Source organism: Equus caballus, chromosome 14, assembly GCF_041296265.1.
Source record: "Equus caballus isolate H_3958 breed thoroughbred chromosome 14, TB-T2T, whole genome shotgun sequence".
NCBI lineage: Eukaryota > Metazoa > Chordata > Mammalia > Perissodactyla > Equidae > Equus > Equus caballus.
The window spans coordinates 58,654,362-58,673,472 of NC_091697.1; the positions used below are offsets into that span (position 1 = coordinate 58,654,362).

At 40.0% G+C, this 19,111-nt stretch overlaps 1 protein-coding gene across 1 annotated transcript in view; it reads right to left on the reverse strand.

Annotated features, from left to right (window-relative positions):
* Positions 1–8,079: 8,079 nt before the first annotated feature.
* RAD50 (RAD50 double strand break repair protein) overlaps positions 8,080–19,111 on the reverse strand; it is a 67,771-nt gene continuing 56,739 nt past the window's right edge. The window contains exons 22-25 of the mRNA XM_001504442.7: positions 13,474–13,559; positions 12,780–12,922; positions 10,158–10,291; positions 8,080–8,699 (exon numbers count right to left, since the gene is read on the reverse strand). Of these exons, the coding sequence (XP_001504492.1) occupies positions 8,513–8,699; positions 10,158–10,291; positions 12,780–12,922; positions 13,474–13,559 (550 nt within the window). The 3' untranslated portion in view covers positions 8,080–8,512. The remainder of the gene's footprint in view (positions 8,700–10,157; positions 10,292–12,779; positions 12,923–13,473; positions 13,560–19,111) is intronic.

The following is a 19,111-nucleotide window of genomic DNA, read 5'->3' on the forward strand; positions in this document are numbered from 1 at the left end:
TTTATTGAAACTGTTCCATGGCGTGATGTGTGGCCTATCCTGGGGAATGCTCTATGTGCCCTTGAGGGGACGCGTCTCCTGATTTGGTTGTGTGGAGTGTTCTATAGGTGTCTGTTAGGTCTACTTGGTTTATGGTGTTGTTCAAATCTTCTGTTTCCTTGTTGATCTTCTGTCTATTCTATCCATTATTGAAGGTGGGGTATTGAAGTCTCCAACTGTTGTTGAAATGATCTATTTCTTCCTTCAATCCTGTCAGTTTTTGCTTCATATATTTTGCATTCATATATCTATTGTTAGGTGCATACATGTTTATAATCATTATGTCTTCCTGATGGATTGACCTCTTCAACATTATAGAATGCCCTTCTCTATCTTTAGTAACAATTTTTGTCTTAAAATCTATTTTGTCTTATATACTACAGCTGCTTCAGCTCTTTTGGGTACTGTTTGCATAGGATTTCTTTTTTCATCCTTTTTTTTTTTTAAACGAGTAAGCAGGTTTTTTTGTTTTGCTTTTTTTGCTGAGAAAGATTCGCTCTGAGCCAACATCTGTTGCCAATCTTCCCCTCTCTTTTTTCCTCTCCTCAAAGCCCCAGCGCGCAGTGGTATATTTGAGTTGTGAGTCCTTCTAGTTCTATGTGAGCTGCTGCCACAGTGTGGTTACTGACAGACAAGTGGTGTGGTTATGCATCCGGGAACCTAACCCGGGCTGCTGAAGCAGAATGCATCGAACTTTAACCACTAGGCCATCAGCTCTGGCTCTCTTTTTCATCCTTTTATTTTATTTGTGTCTTTGAATTTAAAGTATGTCTCTTGTAGACAGTATATAGTTGGATCATACTTTTTTAAGTGCATTCTGCTAACCTCTGCTTTCTGATGGAGGCTTTAGTTCATTTCCATTTACTGCAATTACCAATAATATAGGATTTATGTCTACCATTTTGCTATTTGTTTTCTGTCTGTCTCATGTCTTTTTTTTAATTATTATTTTCCTTAGTCCTCCATTTCTGCTTTCTTTTGTGTTAGGTAGATATTTTTCTAGTACACCATTTTAATTCTTTTGTTTCTTTTACTGTAGGGTTTGTTGAGTTATTTTCTTAGTAGTTGCCCTGGGGATTACAAATTATCTTAACTTAGATGAATATCAACTTAATTTCTATTACAAAAGCTCCTATATAGCTCTGTTCTTTTCTCCTCCTTTGTACTATTATTGTCATACAAATTATACCTTTATACCTTATAAGCCCATCAATACAGTGTTTAAATTATTTCTTTATGCAGTTATCTTTTACAACAGATAGGAGAACAGAATTACAAACCAAAATATATTTATACTTTTATATTACCTATATATTTACCTTCACTGAACTCTTCATTTCTTCATGTGGATTTAAGTCTAATTTTCTTTCATTTCAGCCTAAAGGATTCTCCTTTTAGTATTAGAGGGCAAGTCTGCTGGAGACAAATTATCTCAGTTTTTGTTTATCTGGAAATGTCTTCGTTTCTCTTCTTTTTGAAAATAGTTTGTACTGGAGATAGAATTCTTGGTTACAGTCTTTTTCATTGAGCACTCGTAGTACGCCATCCCATTGCCTTCTGGGCGCCATTTTTTCTAAGGAGAAGTCAGCTGATAATTTTATTGAGGCTTGTCTTGCTGCTTCCAAGATTCTCTCTGTCTTTGTTTTTTGACAGTTTGACTATGATGCATCTAAGTGCTAATCTCTTTGAGTTTATTCTACTCAGAGTTTGTTCAGTTTCTTGGATATGAAGATTAATGTTTTTCATGAAATTTGGGAAGTTTTTGGCCATGGTTCTTCAAATGTTCTTTCTGCCCCTTTCCCTTTGCTCCTTCTGGGATTACCATTATGCTTGCCATGCTTGGTACGTTGGTATGCTTGACAGTGTCTCACAAGCTTCTGTGTCTCTGTTCATTTTTCTTCATTCTTTTTTCTTTCTGTCCCTCAGACTGGATAATCTTAATTGAGCTGTTTTCAAGTTCGCTATTGCTTTCTTCTGCCAGTTCAATCTGCTGTTGAGCTCCTCTAGTGAATTTTTATTGCAGTTATTGTATTTTTCAACTCCCTAATTTCTATTTGGCTCTTTTTAAAAATAATTTCTCTCTCCTTAATGATAGTCTCTATTTGGTGAGACATCATTCTCATACTTTACTTTAATTCTTTAGACATGGTTTCCTTTAGTTCCTTGAACATATTTGTCATACCTGATTTTAAAGCTTTGGGATTCCTCAGGGACAGTGTCTATTGACTGCTTTTTTTGGCTGTATATGGGCCATCTATTCCTGTTTCTTTGCTTGTCTTGTAATTTCTTGTTGAAAACTTGACACTTAAAATAATATAATGTGTCTACTGAAAATCAGATTACCCCCTCACCAAGGTTTGTAACTGTTGCTGTTTGTTATTTTTTCTGTTTGTTTAGTGATTTTCCTGGACTAATTCTGTAAAGTGGTATTCTTTGTCATGTGTGGTCACTGAAGTCTCTACTTGGCTCAGTGGGTAAGTTAATGATTGGATGGAGATTCTTTTAATGCCTTGAATTAGTAAGTTTCCAAGCCTTTGTTGAAGGGCTGTGTGTGTGTGTGAGAGAGAGAGTGAGCGAGAAAGAGAAGGAGTGGAAGAGGGAGAGAGAGAGAGAGTGAGTGAGAGAGTGAGCGCTTATTAGGTCATGTTTTCAATGCTCCAGCAGGCAATTTACAACCGTGCCTTAGCCTTCGCTACTTGCAGGAGAATTTCAAGGTCAGCCAGAGGTGAGGGCTTAGGGCCTTCTCAGGTCTTTCCTGAGTATGCACCAAACTCTGACACACGTGAATTTCTAGATTCCCAGGAATGTGTTCAAGCTTGTCAAAGCCCGCATGGCTTTGACATATCCTTCCCCAATTTTTCCTTTGAAGCTTTTGGTTACCCTCTTATTGGCCCCAACTAGTAATGCTGCCTCAGGCAGCTGCAATGTTAACCAATTACCACTGATTTCCTACAGCAGGAGGACTGATTGCAGAGTGAGCTCGCATCAGGGCAAATAAAGACAGGCCCTGAGGATGGAGAGTTTCAGTGAGCTGCCAGACAGTTCCAAGAGTGGCAGTTCTCTGGGGCTCAAAATTTTGGGGAGCTCCAAATCCATTCTGCTCCCTTCAGTGGCTGCTGGTTTTCACAGGTACTGTAGTTATGGGCCTGTTGGTTTTCAAAGCTACCGCAGAAACGGGGAGAGGGGAATGGGAATAGGGCAAATTAAAATGCCACTGGCTTTTCCCACTGAGATTCAGCTGTTTTCCTTGAATAAACACCCCTTGACTTGTTGCAAACCTTTAGTTAACTTCCAAAGTTCCAAAAAAGTTTATTTTGATAGTTTTTGCAGGTGTTCTCACTGCTTTTATGGAGGAACAGATTTTTGGAAGTCCTTACTCTTCCTTTACGGAAGTAGAAATTCTTTATATACTAAAACCATAAATTTAGTGATACTTTGGATTCAATCCAAGACTACAGGGTTCTTTTTATAGCCTTTACCTTTTCCTGATATGCAAACATCTTTCTCCAATAATGAGAAACTTGGTTCTCAGTATCTACAATATATGTGTGTATTTGTTTGATTTTGTATATAAAGCAGTTTCAGAATTGCTAACCTATAACCCTATGAGGAACGCATTTACTTGATTTAAAAAGATGACTGGCTGCTCTGTTGAGAACAAACTGTGGGGGGCAGGACCAAATCAGTGAGAGCAGCTAAGTGGTTACTCACATAATTCAGGTTAGAGGTGAGGGTGGCTTGGACCAGGGCCGTGGTGGTTTAGATATTGAGGCATGGTCAGATTCGGAATGTATTTTGAAAGTTGAACCCATAGTATTAAACCAATGGATTGGATGTGGGATGTGAGATAAATAGAAGAATGAAAGATGATGCCAAGATTTTTGCCTGAGCAACTGGAAGAACAGAGTTGCCGTTAATCGAAAGCCTATGGGAGATTCAGGTTCTGGGCCAAAGACTGGTTTTGGTCATGTTAAATTTCAGATGTCTGTTAGATATTCAAGGTCACCTAGGCAGCTGAATGTGAGTTTAGAAGAGATCTGGACTACAGACTTATTTGAGCAGTCAGCATCTCGATGATTGTTAAAGTTGCTGTCAGGGTCCTGCCTCTATCCTGTGAACTTCTAGAGTGCTGCAGCCCACTTCTGTCTGCCACTATCTGTATCTCTGTCAAAAGGCTTTTCCTTCCTCCCTCCCTCTCTTTCTCTCTCTCTCTCTCCCTCTCCCACTCCTTCTCTCTCTTTCTTTTTCGAACTATGGAAGGCAGCTCTGCTGGTGTAGACGGCAAGTCAGTAGCTAACACACCCTGGAACAGCCCTTGGTTAGTGCCTCTCAGGAGCTGGTATATAAATATCCCAGCTCTCTTGCCCCTCAGGTGGGATAACTCTGAGGTATATATTTTGCCGAATTTCCCAGGGTCTCCCTCTGGGATTAAGCTCCAATTGCCTACTCTGGTAGCTGGCTTAAGAACACGCTCTTCATTGGCTGTCTTCTCTTCTCTATGTAACTCCCCCTGTCTTTTACTGTTTCCTTTTGCTCTAATCATTGTTTCAGGTTCTGCTTCTGGGAGAACTCAAACTAAGATAATTTTGAAGCCATGAGACTGGATAAGATCACCAACCAAGTGAGTGTAGAGAATAAAAGAGGTGCAGACTCAGACTGAGCTCTAAAGCACTACCTCGGAAGGTCTGGGAAATGAGGAACCAGCAAAGGAAAGCGCCTGTGCAGGGAGAAGGCAGCGTTACATTTAACCAGTGTTGGTGGGGTGTCAGGACAGTTTGAGGATACAGGGGCAAGACGGTTGAGGGTCTATGCAAGACACTGATGTAATGATGGACTATGGAATTGAAGCTGTAAAAGGTGAGAAGTAAAGGCATGAGGGAGATGAAGAACTGAAAAAGTGGTAGAATCAATGGATTGAAATCCTGGTGGGCTCAAAGAATTGCAGGGGTTGGAGACCCAGGAGTGGATTGTAAGATACCAGAGAATTGCTGGAGATGCTTAAAAGTGAGGTTGTGGAGGGGTGCAGTTATTATTAAAAGGACTCAACTGTGGAGTAAGGCTATGGAGCGTCTTCTCATTGGAGGAAAGAATAAGCAGCTGAGAGGCCAGAGGGCTGTATTAGATCATCATTTGGATACTGAAATCCCCGATGATTATGAAATTAGTATTGGAGTGTGACAGTGAACAGGGAGCTAAAATTGTCAATGAATGAGGGGAAGTGACCAGTCTTGGGCTAAAGATAACTGCAACAAAAAAGAAAACTGAAGATCTAAGTTTTCTTGAACAAACACATAGTACTTAGTATGTGCCAGGCAGTTCTAAGCATTTATAAAGTTGTTTAATCCTCATAACAACCGTACAATTTAGGTACCATTTGACCTACTTTTCCAAATAAGGAAACAAAGCAAAAGAGGACAAATAACTTGCCCAAGGTCCCAAAGCTTGTGAGTGGTGGTGCTAGGATTTGAGCCCAAGGAGTCTGGCTCATATTCTTAATCTCCATACTATTATGCCTATTCATTCCAAGTGTGAAGGAAGGAGGTAGTAAATGGAGGGTAAGGGGGGGGGGAGAATGATCCAGAAGCAGCAATGAAAAGGAAGAAGGGCATCTACTTCACCTCCAAGCCCACTGATACAAGGGGAATGGGAGAGAACACAGCACTCTCAAAAAGCTGCAAGAGGAAGCCACATCTTCAGGGGAAAACAGGACTTGAAATTGGGAAGTCTGTTTTAATTTACAAACAATTTTGTTTCATAGCCTTTATTTACCTTGTATTACCTTTTCTTTTTTTTTTTTTGTTATTCCTTATTGCAATGGCTGGAGCCTTCAGAAACGTTTTGATAGAAGGTACCTGGTTTTATTATTTAATGGGAAATTTTTCACCTTTTTCTATTAAGATGATGATGTTATATGAGGCAAATATTAAGAAAATATTCTTTCATTCTTTGCAAAATTATGAGTTTGCTAAAGCTAGATGTTGAATTTATTAAATAATGCCAGTGATAGGTGTCTCTCTGAATTTTTCCTCCTTTGGCTTTATTATGCTGATGATATATGAACAGATTTACTTTCTGAAATATTCTTGTGTTCTTGGGATAAAAATACCTTGGTTGTGTATGTTTACTATGACTGGAATCCTCTTAATTTATGAATTCCTGGATCTGTGCTGAGTGAGAATTGGTCTGCTCTTTTTTTCTCATGGTACCTTTGTCAAGATCCTGCTAGTTTGGTAAATACGGGTGATTTTAGTTTTTCAAAACTAGTTAGGATGACTGAACATTGTCATGAGAAGGGGCCTTGGACAGGAAGCAGGTGGCTATGCTGCCTGGCCATTTCATCCAGGGCCTGGGTAAGGGTCTGGACCAGCAATTCTCAACCAGGTTCTTGAATGTGAACGACAGAACACAGAAAATGATCTGAGTAACTTTTTTCAATTTTCTCAAGGACTGTACATAACTAGTATCATTTTAGATGCACAGAAATTGATTACAATGATACTGTATTAGTTTCCTATTGCTGCTGTAACTATCACAAACTCAGCAGCTTAAAACAACACAAACTTATTCTTATAGTTAATGGAGGTCAAAAGTTGAAAATCAGTTTTACTGGGCTAAAAGTCAAGGCATCAGCAGGGCTGGTTCCTTTTGGAGGCGCTGAAGGGAGTGTATTTCTTTCCTTTTCTCAGCTTCTAGTGGTCACCTATATGCCTCGGCTTATAGCCCTTCCTCCATCTTCAAAGAGCATCATTCCAATCTCTGCATCCAACACATTGCTTTCCCCTCTTCTGCAGTCCAGTCTCTCCCTGCCTCCTCCTCGTTAGGCTTCTCATGTTTACATTTAGGGCCCATCAGGATAATCCCCCCATCTCAAGATCCTTAGCTTTCATCACATCTGCAAAGTCCCCTTTGCCACATACAGTAACATTCATAGGTTCCAGCGACTAGGACCTTGCTATTTTTGGAGGCCATTATTCAGCCTACCATAGATCCCTTAGGACCTTAGGGCTCCTCTTCTAGACTCTGGTTGAGAAAGGCTGTCTGGGCCATATGCTTATTAGAGCGGTAGATGGCACAAAACTGATTGTGCCACATGACTGAGAAGCTGAATGCTAAAACTCCACAATGTGTAACTCAAAGTGTGTGACTTGGCAGCATTCTGTGTGGAATGCTTATGAAAGGCTTCAAGATGTCAGGTGACAATTCCAGAAGGTGTGATTGTGCTTTTATTAGAAATGACATCTGGAGTCAAAATGAGAGGCCTGCTCTTCCTGGCCTGGATGCCACTGGGAGGGGGTCATGACTGTGAGTGAGCCTTGCTTGCCTTCCACACTGGAATGCACACTTGGGCAGCAATCAGGATTGACGGTGAGGCTGGGATGATACACAAGGTAGACACACAGGAGAGTTACAGACTTCTTCATGATGGCGGAGCAAGCCTCAATGAAGGGAGCCCCTGCTCTTGGTCAGAGCTTTCCAAAGGTGGACGTCCACAGCGGGGAACTCCTTCTCTCTTGAAGAGGCCCCGAGTCTGGATGATTACCTACACGGGTATGTGGGGAGGGAAGATGGTGGGTACTGCATTAGATGATTACTTACGGTTCCCATCAAACCATGAAGCCTCATTAAAACTACTTCAAATTTTAGTTGGGGAAACAAGGCCAGAGAGGAAGGTCGTTTGCTCAGATTTATAAAGTTAACAGCAGAGCCAAATATTAAAATCTCATTATATATGGTCATCTTCAGATATTAATGCTGATATTTCAGTTTTTTAAAACCACATCCAAGGAAATAAATTCAGAGGTAACACTCAACACTGAGTTTCTTTTAATGCCAAAACCATAAATCGTCAAGGCAGTGAGACACTATGTCTCAACAATGCTTTGAGAAGTGAAAGGTGAGTGAGTAGTTTCCAGTCTCAGGGAATCATTCTTTTGTGATGGGGAGGAAGGAAGAGAAGCTGAGTCCACCTGCACTGCTGTTGAGCCCCCAGGCCTGTGAGAGGCTGCCTGGAGGGGGATGAAGTAAAGGAATCAGCCCAAATTTCATGTGAAACAACTTTAATCATTTCAGAACCTCTCCAACATTCAAAGTTCTAGGCACAAAGCACATTTAAAGAATCTATTTTTGGGGCTGGCCCAGTGGCACAGTGGTTAAGTTCACATATTCCACCTCAGCAGCCTGGGGTTTGCCGGTTCGGATCCCAGGTGCGGACCTATGCACCACTTGTCCAGCCGTGTTGTGGTAGGTATCCCACATATAAAGTAGAGGAATATGGGCATGATGTCAGCTCAGGGCCAGTCTTCCTCAGCAAAAAGAAAAAAGAAAAAAGAGGAGGAGTGGCAGCAGATGTTAGCTCAGGGCTAATCCTCCTCCTCCTCAAAAAAAATCTATTTTCTTATTGACTCAGTTGACACCAGAAATAAGCAGTTGCCTGAAGACCTATGTTTGTAAGGCATTTAAATCTTGAATATTTTTAATGAACATAAGATCCCAGGGAGCTAACACTGCATTTTACAATCTCTGAGCACTGATCAATGTTCTTCTTAATCCTGTAGAATTTCTCCACATATTCAGAACGCCCTAAGAGCTCCACGAAATCTTCATCATGAGTGATTACCAGAAGCTGGAAGTTGCGCTGTTGTGAGCGACTTTTTATTATCCTGAAACAACATATTTAGAACATTTTATTACTAACAAGCATAAACAACTCTTTCCTTTATTTGAAAAAGCCACTGAGCACCTTGTCAGAGACATGGCCATGTGTTACGTGTGACGACCAGGCTTTTCCTGTGCCGTGTGAGTATCAGGGCCTCTGCTAGCCCTGCAGGAAGTGGGGGAGGGGGGCGGTGGACGCCAGCCTTCGGCCCAGCCAGGAAGGAGTCCTGTCTTCTCTCCAGACAATGGGGATGCGTGGCTTGACTCTTCACCTAGGTCTGGCTTAGGGACTGCTAAGAATATATGATCTAGTTTCCTCCAGAACACAAAGTTCTTTTTACCAAAGCAGGTGAAAATGTTTTACTGAGTTTTCCTTAATATCTGTGCTGCTCAACTTTGGAAGTCTGACTTATTCCTTTGCCTGGGGTTTTCTTGACCTGTTACCAGTTTTCTCTGGAAGAAAATAAGTTTAAAAAAAAGACAGACTACAGGCAAGGGAAATAACATACGCAAACCCCACTGTCTTCTTAGGAGCTGGGTCTACTTAGAATTCTGCCACCACCAGTCACTAGATGCATCATTAGTATGACACACAGGGGGCCTGAGTGGGTGGACCAAGAGCATTTTTGCTCATTATCTATATGCTGAGGTGCCCAGGTATGAGACTAAGATCTGAAAGACGACTTCTTTTAACCACTTATTTGCCCTTTGCTTCGAGCTAGATGCACTTAGGTTTCAAAAGCTCTAGCTCTTACTTGCTGGTCATGCAGGACTGAGACGGCTGGAGAACGGTGCTCTGTGGCTGCTCAATTCTCCTTCTGGCCCAATCCCTGCTATCAGACAGGAAACATCATCTCTGCCTGAAAAAGTCTACCTGGAGCCGGCAGTACCTGAAATAGCTTCTCTACTTCAGGAAAGTGCCTTTCCTCTGCCAGCATAGTCCTTAAGCAAGGGCTGCCCATCCCTGGAGCCTGTACCCACCACAGGTGAATGTGGAAAAGATGTGTGCAGTTTTACCCTCTCTGGATTCTACTTAACCACTAACACACTTTTTGAATAAGAACTCTCATTCCTCGTAGATGTTGTTTGACACATGTGAAAAGCTGGGAGACAGTCCAAAACCCACTATCGCCACTCAGAAATGTTTTAGCAGGGCATGCTAACTCCTGCACATGACATGTGGGCCCCTCTGGTGGGTTTACAGGAAAACTCAACCAAGCCAGGAAACCTTCACCGTTTCTTTCCCTATGAACACACCTGGGGAGATGCAGGATATGTCTGGGGCTGCTGTTCACCATCTAGTTCTTTTTTAAGACTGAAAAATTACTATCCAAAGGCAAAGCCTAAGGTCTGGCACCAACCAGCTTCCCTAAGGAAGACACATCTAAAGAGGGTTTTTACCATAGAACTCTCTTAATCTTACTTTAAAAACTATCATAACCTCCCAAATTTGAGAAACTTACTCAACCAGAGCATGTGCAAGAGATTCAATGTTTTCTCGGTCAAGATTTGTCGTTGGCTCATCCAAGGCAAGGATGCCACAGTTCAAGCAGAATGTTTCAGCCAGAGCCAGGCGAATAATGAGTGAGGCTAATACCTGGAAAAAAGCACCAAAGCTGAGCTGTGCAGCACACTTTTTCTCATTCACCTTAGGAAAGCATGTACACCTGGCTTAATCTCTTTAGAAGGCAAAGAGATTTCTGCTCTTTTGTTTGGGGGAGCCTGGCACTGTGACAGACTCTTACGCTGTTCTAGGATCATGAACCACCAGGTGTATTATCTCAGCCCATCATTTGCAATGGAATAAAATGCTAAAAGCAATGCTGATCTCTCACACACACAATCAGCTATAACAAAACTTGAAATCACAGGCTTGAATCATAAATGCATTACCATTTATCTGTAACTAATAATTTTAATAATGGTATAAGATTATCAACCTTAAAAATTCATGATCCAGCTATTTTATTTTCCTGATAATGAGATTAGAAAACTTGGACACACTACATTTTCCAGAGACCCACAGAGACATTTTCAGAGTCTTCTTTCAATCTCTATGTTCCATGAGCACCAGGTATCATGCTCTAACCCACTTACATGTTTGCGTAGATAATTTTGAGAGAGAGCGAGAAAAAAGACAGAGAGAGAATGAATTCCTGGGTCAAAGTATCAGTATAGAAGTATGGTTTTATTTAAGCTTAGCTGTAAGAAATACAAGCAAGTGAAGCCATGAGACACTTTCATGTTTACCTAATACCAAAACCCTCAGACCCAGCTGAAATGATCTGAGGGTAGAAGGGACACAGAATTAAGAGTGTAGGACTATTCTAGGAAGTATAAGCTCCCTTTGTGTGAGCTGTAAATTCCCCCTCCCCCTGAATTTGTGAGTGAAGGAGCATCAGTGAGGGAGTTAGTGACTCGAGAGCAGTTTACAGCTTCTCTTGATGCCCAGGGCAGGCTGGCAGACTGCAGAAGTGGGGCCAGAGCTTGGCCCTCGAGACAGGTACTTCCTGTATTTGAATCCCACTGCTTCCCCCACCACCCACTCAGAGTCGAGTCTGAATAGAGCTCCTGGCCCACCTCTATGAAACCATTTGTCTGTCTTCTCCCCTAATGCCAAGGAAGCAATTATTGCCAATTAATTTTAATAATTTAGACTAGCTACAGAAAATCCACTTTTGTTCAGAAAATATTTTTGAAAGTATTTTTCTTTGTTTTTGTGAGGATGATTAGCCTTGAACTAACACCTGTGCCAGTCTTCCTCTACTTTGTACATGGGATGCCTCCACAGTATGGCTGACGAGTGGAGTAAGTTCTCACCCAGGATCCAAACCTGTGAACCTGGGCCGCCAAAGCGGAGTGTGTGGAACTTTAACCACTCGGCCATGGGGCCAGCCCTTGAAAGTATTTTTAATCTAAAGAGACATGTTTCAAGTTCTGTATTTTCTCATTCATAATTACCAGCAAACAAAGTAGAGGATACTGATTATAGATCACAAATTTGTCATTTTTGCAGACTATGATTAAGATAATAATCTGCAGATGCCTTAAATTGGTATCAGCTATCTGGGCTGACAACAAAATACATACATGCATGGAGTGTCTTTAAGCAAAAATTGAAAACTATTTATGAAAATAACAGCATCCATTTCTAGAATCTTAAAATTTTGTTAAGAAAATCAAGGGTCCAGAGGTGTTATCACGCATAATCTTCTGCTTCTAATCTGAAAGGAGGAACCTCAAGAATCTGTGAGATCTTAAGTCCAAACCTGTGCACAGTGAGAGGACCCAGCCTTGTTCCCCAAGGATGCAGGTCCCACTTTGCCGACTCTTTAGAAGTCATTCCTCTTTCTGATTTGCTCCATATCCAACCTGAACTGTCTTCCCAGAGTGTCAGACAGAGGTGGGTAGCCTGGCCCAAGTGCTGAGTCTCTGTGTGTGGTGGTGGGGGCAGAGGCACCCGTGGGTATCACGGCCTTTGGCTCTGGCAGACCTTTCTTCAGATGGTCTGCAGGCCCAAAGGCTTGGCTGGGAGTGGTGGGGGTGACTCAGTCCTATGATGGGACTGCTTTCTCAGTGAGACTTTCCTGTATATTATAATGTCTCATCTGCCTCAACCTAGGATCTGGTTTGCTAATATTGTATGTCATTGATTCTAAAACATACCCCCTGCCCTGACTTCTCTGAAATCAGGATGCATCTTGCAATTACAACTGCATTTTTTCTTTCTTGGTGGCACATAAGACAGTGGCATGTCTTATCATGATGACACAGTAACCATAAGGAGTACAATGAAACAATGAATGGTCTTCAGCTCCTTGTTCTACCTTTAGCCTATCTCATGAGAATGTTTCAGACCCTTCTCCTAAAAGCCTTTTACATAATGTTGCAGGAAATGCTGGTGAGATTTGGGAGAGTGTAATGAGGGTAGCTGACCTTGGTCCCCGTTACATGGCAGCACAGAGCACTGTAAGGAGCTTCCCACCATTCAAAGGCAGCCTTGGGTGCTTCCGCTGCACTGCCATGTGTTTTTCTCATTCAATTCTCTGCGTAAAGGTGGCTCCCTGGGCTCTCAAGATACCTGCCTTTTGTCCAGCACTGCATCGTCCTCGCATATCCAAGGCTGTGTCTCCCTTTAGCATCACCACTCGGTAATTGTAATTCCGCCTTTTATCAGCAGCTGATACATTTTCGTCAGCATCCGACCGAATTTCTATGTATTCAATATCTGACCCAGAAAGAAGAAGATTTCAGAGGAACCTACATTCCGTAGCCTTTTGTTATCTGCAAACATTACCAAGTAAGTCTAGGAGCAATGTGTGAGGTTGACATTACCAGAGGAAAAGTGGCTGCTTTGGAACCTTTTTCTCTGGCTTAGAGGACTCACGAGGAGTCCTGGCCAGAAGAAACACAGATACCCCAACCCTCAGTCTCACTCGGCCTTTCTTAGTTCCCCTATTAAGAGTTCCCTCCTGATGGTTTTCTTCTTACCACATTTCAGCTCATCCCTATCTACACTTCAACAGAACCTGTTATGTCATCAGCTAAATATAATTATAATGTGTATGAGAGCCAAATATATAAGTCCTGTCAGGCTTTGAAATAGAAATGTTTGCATTTTTTCTTGCTACAAGATGTTGTCAAGGCAAGAATTCTTAGAAAATCTCAAAGAGATGGTCAGAAAGGCATCTAGGAGGTAATACTGGCATGAGAGGTCATATAGGGCAAGAGCTGGGGACAAGGCTTTGGACAGAGCATTCGTGATACACTGTTAATTACCTTGTCCACGATAGGTACTTCGCCAAAGGTCACGAATAATTTTATTGATTTCTTCCATTTTCATACTATGAAATTTCATTATTGCTCTGGAAAAAGAAGCCATTGGCATTTTAAAAGAAAAATTATATAATGATAATATATTATTATATGTAATAGCATCTTTTAAAAATCTATGAAATATATAATAATGTATATAATAACATCATGGAATAACTCCCCCGATTAAATGTTGATACAAGTAGGATATAGTAAGAGCTAGAAAAAATAAACAGGACCAAAACCTTGCTGCTTGGCTACTACTGAAAACTGCCAGGCATATTTCCAGTGCTCTGCACCCTTACCCTTCTCCATTTTCACTCTCAATCATATGACAAATACTTCCTTAAATAAATACTTAAATACTGGGGCAATTTCAGAAAGTGATTTTTTAGTAGACTTTTTCTTAGCCTTATTGGAAGGACTATTTCCATTGAGGCCCACTGGGTATAGGCAGAGCTGCTGATAACAAAGTGGGGAGAGGTACAGAGGGTCCTTTAGTCTACGGGGAAACAGGCCAATCTCTGCAGCTGCTGCTTTTTTCCTCTGCTATTACTTAAGGTTTACCAAAAGTCAGACTCTTAAGCTGCTTTTATTCCTCAGATCTGTAAGCTTCTTATCAACCAGAAGCCTTGCTTTAGAGAGGGTGATTGAGAGCCTTAAGCTGAGCTGAACGTCAAAACTTCTATTTTCCCTTTCTAGTTAAAAATTCAAAAATCCTAATGCCAAAAATATGCATTAACTTCCATTTGGTCATGGGCTCCCCGCCCCCAACTTAAACTACTTAAAAGGAAGGAAAGAAATATTTGTAAAAACAAAAGTAGCCTGTCAAAATCTAACGTTCTTACTATGGTCACCTTTCACCAAAAAGCCCTTAGATTCTTTGGAAGTGGGTTTATGAACTAGTAAATGTTGCACCAGTGACAAAAAGCACACATCACTGCCATCACCATACAAAGGATGTGAGGTGGACTTACTTCCATTTGCAAGCCTCTTATCTGATATATACAAAAAAAGAAACTGAACGTAATGCTACTGCCTCTGCAGAATCATTTCATGATCTTCTGGTTCACCAGCAAAAGAGAAAGAAATGACTCAACATAAATACATTTTCAATATCAGATGAAGGATTCTGAAGTAATAAAGACGGGAAAAAACCATATTTTGCTTGTCGATGAGAATGCAACAAGTCTCCATTTTCTACTTTATACATCTATCTCAGCCTAACATTTTATACTCCTTTCAAAACAACAGAAACAAAACTTCTAAGTATTAGCTTAAAAAACCCACATAAGACAAAACAAAATACCTCAGAGAACGTTCTTGGGACCAAATCATGTAATCCATAGCTTTATAAATTATGACCCTTTTTAAGAAGGTCATCTTCCGGGCTGGCCCGGTGGCATGTTGGTTAAGTTTGCACCCTCTGCTTCAGTTGCCTGGGGTTTGTGGGCTTGGATCCCAGGCACTGACCTACACACTGCTCATCAGGGCATGCTGAGGCGGTGTCCCACATACAGAACAGAGGAAGACTGGCACAGATGTTAGCTCAGCAACAATCTTCCTCAAGCAAAAAAAAGATTGACAACAGATGTTAGCTCAAGGCCAATCTTCCTCACCAAAAAAAAAAAAAGGTCATCTTTCCATTCAAGTTGAAAATCTTTCATAACTAACATAAATAAGCATTCCCAATGTGGAGAACAAGCTCCAGGTGGGGTAAGGGTGTCCAAGGTGCACACACACAGCCTCCAACATGGTTCCCCTGTACAACAGAGTTGGTGCCTACTGGCCTGTGGGTAGGTCTGCTGAGACACAGCACTGCAGGAAAAAGCTCTAGCCCTGAGAAAGATCTAGACTCACCAAAAGGTGTGTCAGATAGAGTTGATGCCTACTGCTGTTGACTGGACCATAAGCTTATCTTTATATCCTCTCTCTGCTATTTAGTTTACAACCCCACTGTGCAAGAGTAGGGGATGATAAGGGAAACTATATTAATCCACTTGAGAGAACAACAATGATAATAGTGATTACTACTGATGAGCATTTAGCTCATGTGAAGCACCATTATGCTGAACAATCATATATTATCTCATTTAATCCTTGAGACAACACTGGGGATTAGGTTTGGTTATCTTCATTCACCACTAAGAAAACTGAGACTCCATGAAGTCAGTATCTTGCTCAAGGTGAGAGGAAAGTGGCTAGAATATTAACAGCCCTTGAATATAATAATTAAAAATTAAAAAGGTGTCAAAATGCTATTTTAAAGCCACCAGGCTCAGACAGTTTTACGAGTGAATGTTATCAAATCTTCAAGGTAAACCCAGCTCCCAAGTATATAAAGTATTACACAGCAAGGAGAAACATAAGTAAAAAGAGAAAAAAAAGTATAGACCTATTTTGCTTATGAATATAGATAGAAACATTCTAAGTAAAGTCCAATTTACTAGTGAGGGTATTAAAAATAATATATCATGACCAAGTAGTGTTTATCCCAAGAAAGGAAGAATAGTACAACAGGAAAAAAAAATTAAGATAATTCATTGCGTTAAGAGATTAAAAGAAAAAAATAATTATCTCAATAGATGTCAAAAAAGTATTCAATACAACGTAACACCGAGTTTTGACAAAAATCCTCAGTAAGCAAAAAATAGAAGAAAATTTTCTTAATTTGACAAAATGACTATCAGATATCCACAGCAAGCATCAAATTTAATGTTAAAATATACAGAAGTGTTCCTCCTAAAGCTAAGAACAAGAGAAAGATGCCTCTTATTAGGGTTATCCTAACAATTCAGTAAGACAATAAAAAGAAATGAATAATAAATGGGAGGGGGGACTTGCCATTGTTTCTGCAGGTGATATAACTGTGCACTTAGAAAATCTAAACTATTAAGACTAATAAAGCGGTCAGAAATAAAATAAACATACAAAAATTAACAGTCATGCGTCACTTAACAACAGGGATACATTCTGAGAAATGCATCATTAGGTGATTTTGTCATTGTGCGAACATCGTAGAGTGTACTTACACAAACCTAGATGGTATAGCCTAACACACACCTAGGCTATATGGTACTAATCTTATGGGACCACCGTTGTGTATGTGGCCCACTGTTGACCAAAAGTCATTATGCGACACATGACTGTAGTTTTATTATCTAGTAGTAAAACCTAATAGGAAACAGAGAAAAGGATCCTATTCACAGTGGCAATAAAACCTATGAAATATCTAGGAGGAAATCCAACAAAAAGGTATAGGATCTAGAGGAAAAACCTATAAAACTTTACAATAGGACAAAAAGAACTAATTAAACAGAAGAAACATACTATAGGATCCAAAATGAGACATTCAATATTGCAAAGATGTCCATTCTCTCCACAATAATCCATAAAGTAAATGCAATTCAAACAAGACTCCCAGTAAGATTTAAAAAAAAAAGATGTTACATGAAATCCAGAGATGACTTTAAAGTTCATATTTCAGAGATAATGCAAAAGAATAAAATCACAGTACTGAGACAGGAATACAAATGAAATAAACACAAATACATACAGAACTTTATAACTGACATTTCAAATCAGTGGGGAAGGTTTTAATGGTGCTGGAAAGAGGAAAAAATTAAAATTATATCACTATCCTTTATCAAACTTCAAACAAAATCCCAATGAATTAAAGCATTAAAAGTTAAAACTATCAGAAGAAAATATTTTTATAATCTTAGGATTGGGAAGCCCCTTCTAACTGGGAAGCCATAAATAAAAAATTACCTAAAAATTAAGTCACTTTATTACCATAAAGAAAGTTAAAGGACAAATAACAAACTGGGAATAACTGCTTGCAATGTATGTGAAAAGGATTAATATCCAGAATCTATAAACAAGTGATATAAATCCCTAATAAAAAGATAACCTAATAGAAAAATTGGCAAAGAGATATGAATAGGCAATTCTCGGAAAAGAAATACAAATAGCCAACACATGAAAAGAACTTTAACCTCTCTAGTAAACAGGGAGAGCATTTTTTGGGCAACAGAATGGCAAAAATTAAAAAGGCTGATAATATGAAATGCAGAAATGGAGAAATAGGTACTTCCGTACATTACTGGTAAGAACAAATTTTTAAGTGTGCTTGGAAGGCAATCTGGCACTAATAAGTTAAAAAGGTACACACCCTCTGACTCAGTAACTCTATTTCTAGGAAGCTATCTTTCTAATGTATCTGCACAAGTGTGCAAAGACGTCTGGTAGCAAATATTTAAAAACTTCCTAATATGTCCATCAGTGGTTAAATAAAGTAATATCCATTTTACAGAATATTATGCAGTCATTAAAAATAACGAGGTACTTATATACATGAACATAAAAGATTTTCATCACATAAGTGGAAAAAAAAAGACACCAGAAAAATACCCACAGTGTGACACTATTCACATAAAAACAAAAAGGATATTATTTGTGTGTACATACATGCAAAAGCACTGGGGGAAATGAAAATACATCATCAATGTAATAATACTTAAGTGCTGAATAAATGTTAGACATCGTCATGGTTCAACTTGAACCATGTTCTGTGATTTGCATAGTAATGAGGTACAGGGAAGCATAAATATCTGTAATACAAAGCTGAATGTGTTAAGTGGTATAAAATATTATGGAGTACAAAGGGAGGAAAAATTATAACTGTTTGGGAAGGCTTTCATCCAAAAGAAGAAAAATAGCATAGGAAAATGTGAAGCGTCTTAAGGGAACAAAATTGTTCAGTTTGGTTACAACATAATGAGTACTGAGAGATGAAATGGGAAAGGCCAGGGATGGAAGTCTTTCCTAAAATTAGAAGAGAACAGGGACCACCACCTTTAGGAAGATTAACGTGATAGAAGTACAACAGAGGTGGGAGGGATAAAGAGGTGGGACGCTACCACAGTAATACAGGTCAGAGTAAGGAGGGTCTGACTTAGCGGCCATGGAAGAAAAGCAGCTCTGAAACAGCACTGTGCAGGAGCCCTGTGGGAGCTGCCTGCTGACCGACAGATATAGGCCCAGAGATTAACTTAATACACCTTTTAGCACCCAGAGTTTACAGGTAATTAGTATTTAAGAATGACCTCGAAGGTCCACCACCTCTAGTAAACTAGCATTCTGCTGAGGCAAAGATATGAATTTCATGGGCTGGAAACTGCTGTTGGGTACGTGGTCATCTGGCTAGTTGCCTTCAGGCATACTCAGGTGACTGAAGTGTGCATGTTGCTCAGTTAAATGCATATACTAACTCATATGAAGCAGTACGTTTTGTGAAAACTGGTTCCCAAAAGAAAGTGAAAAGGTCTAAGATCCAAGAAAACAGTGCTTTATAAATTATTTAGTCTTGTATTTAAATATTCTTAAGAATCTGAAAGATTTCCTTAAAAATTTCAGTAACAAGCTATTGTATTTATAAGGACAGATGATGGCTTTAGCGGTATTTTTAATTTTGGTGATCCATGAAAGTCTGAGGATGTCATACTCACAAATGACAAGGGCTTAACAATTTCCTGTTTGAAAGGGGGCACCATGAGGCCAGACAGAAATAAAGACACATGCCTGTGAAACTATTCTATAT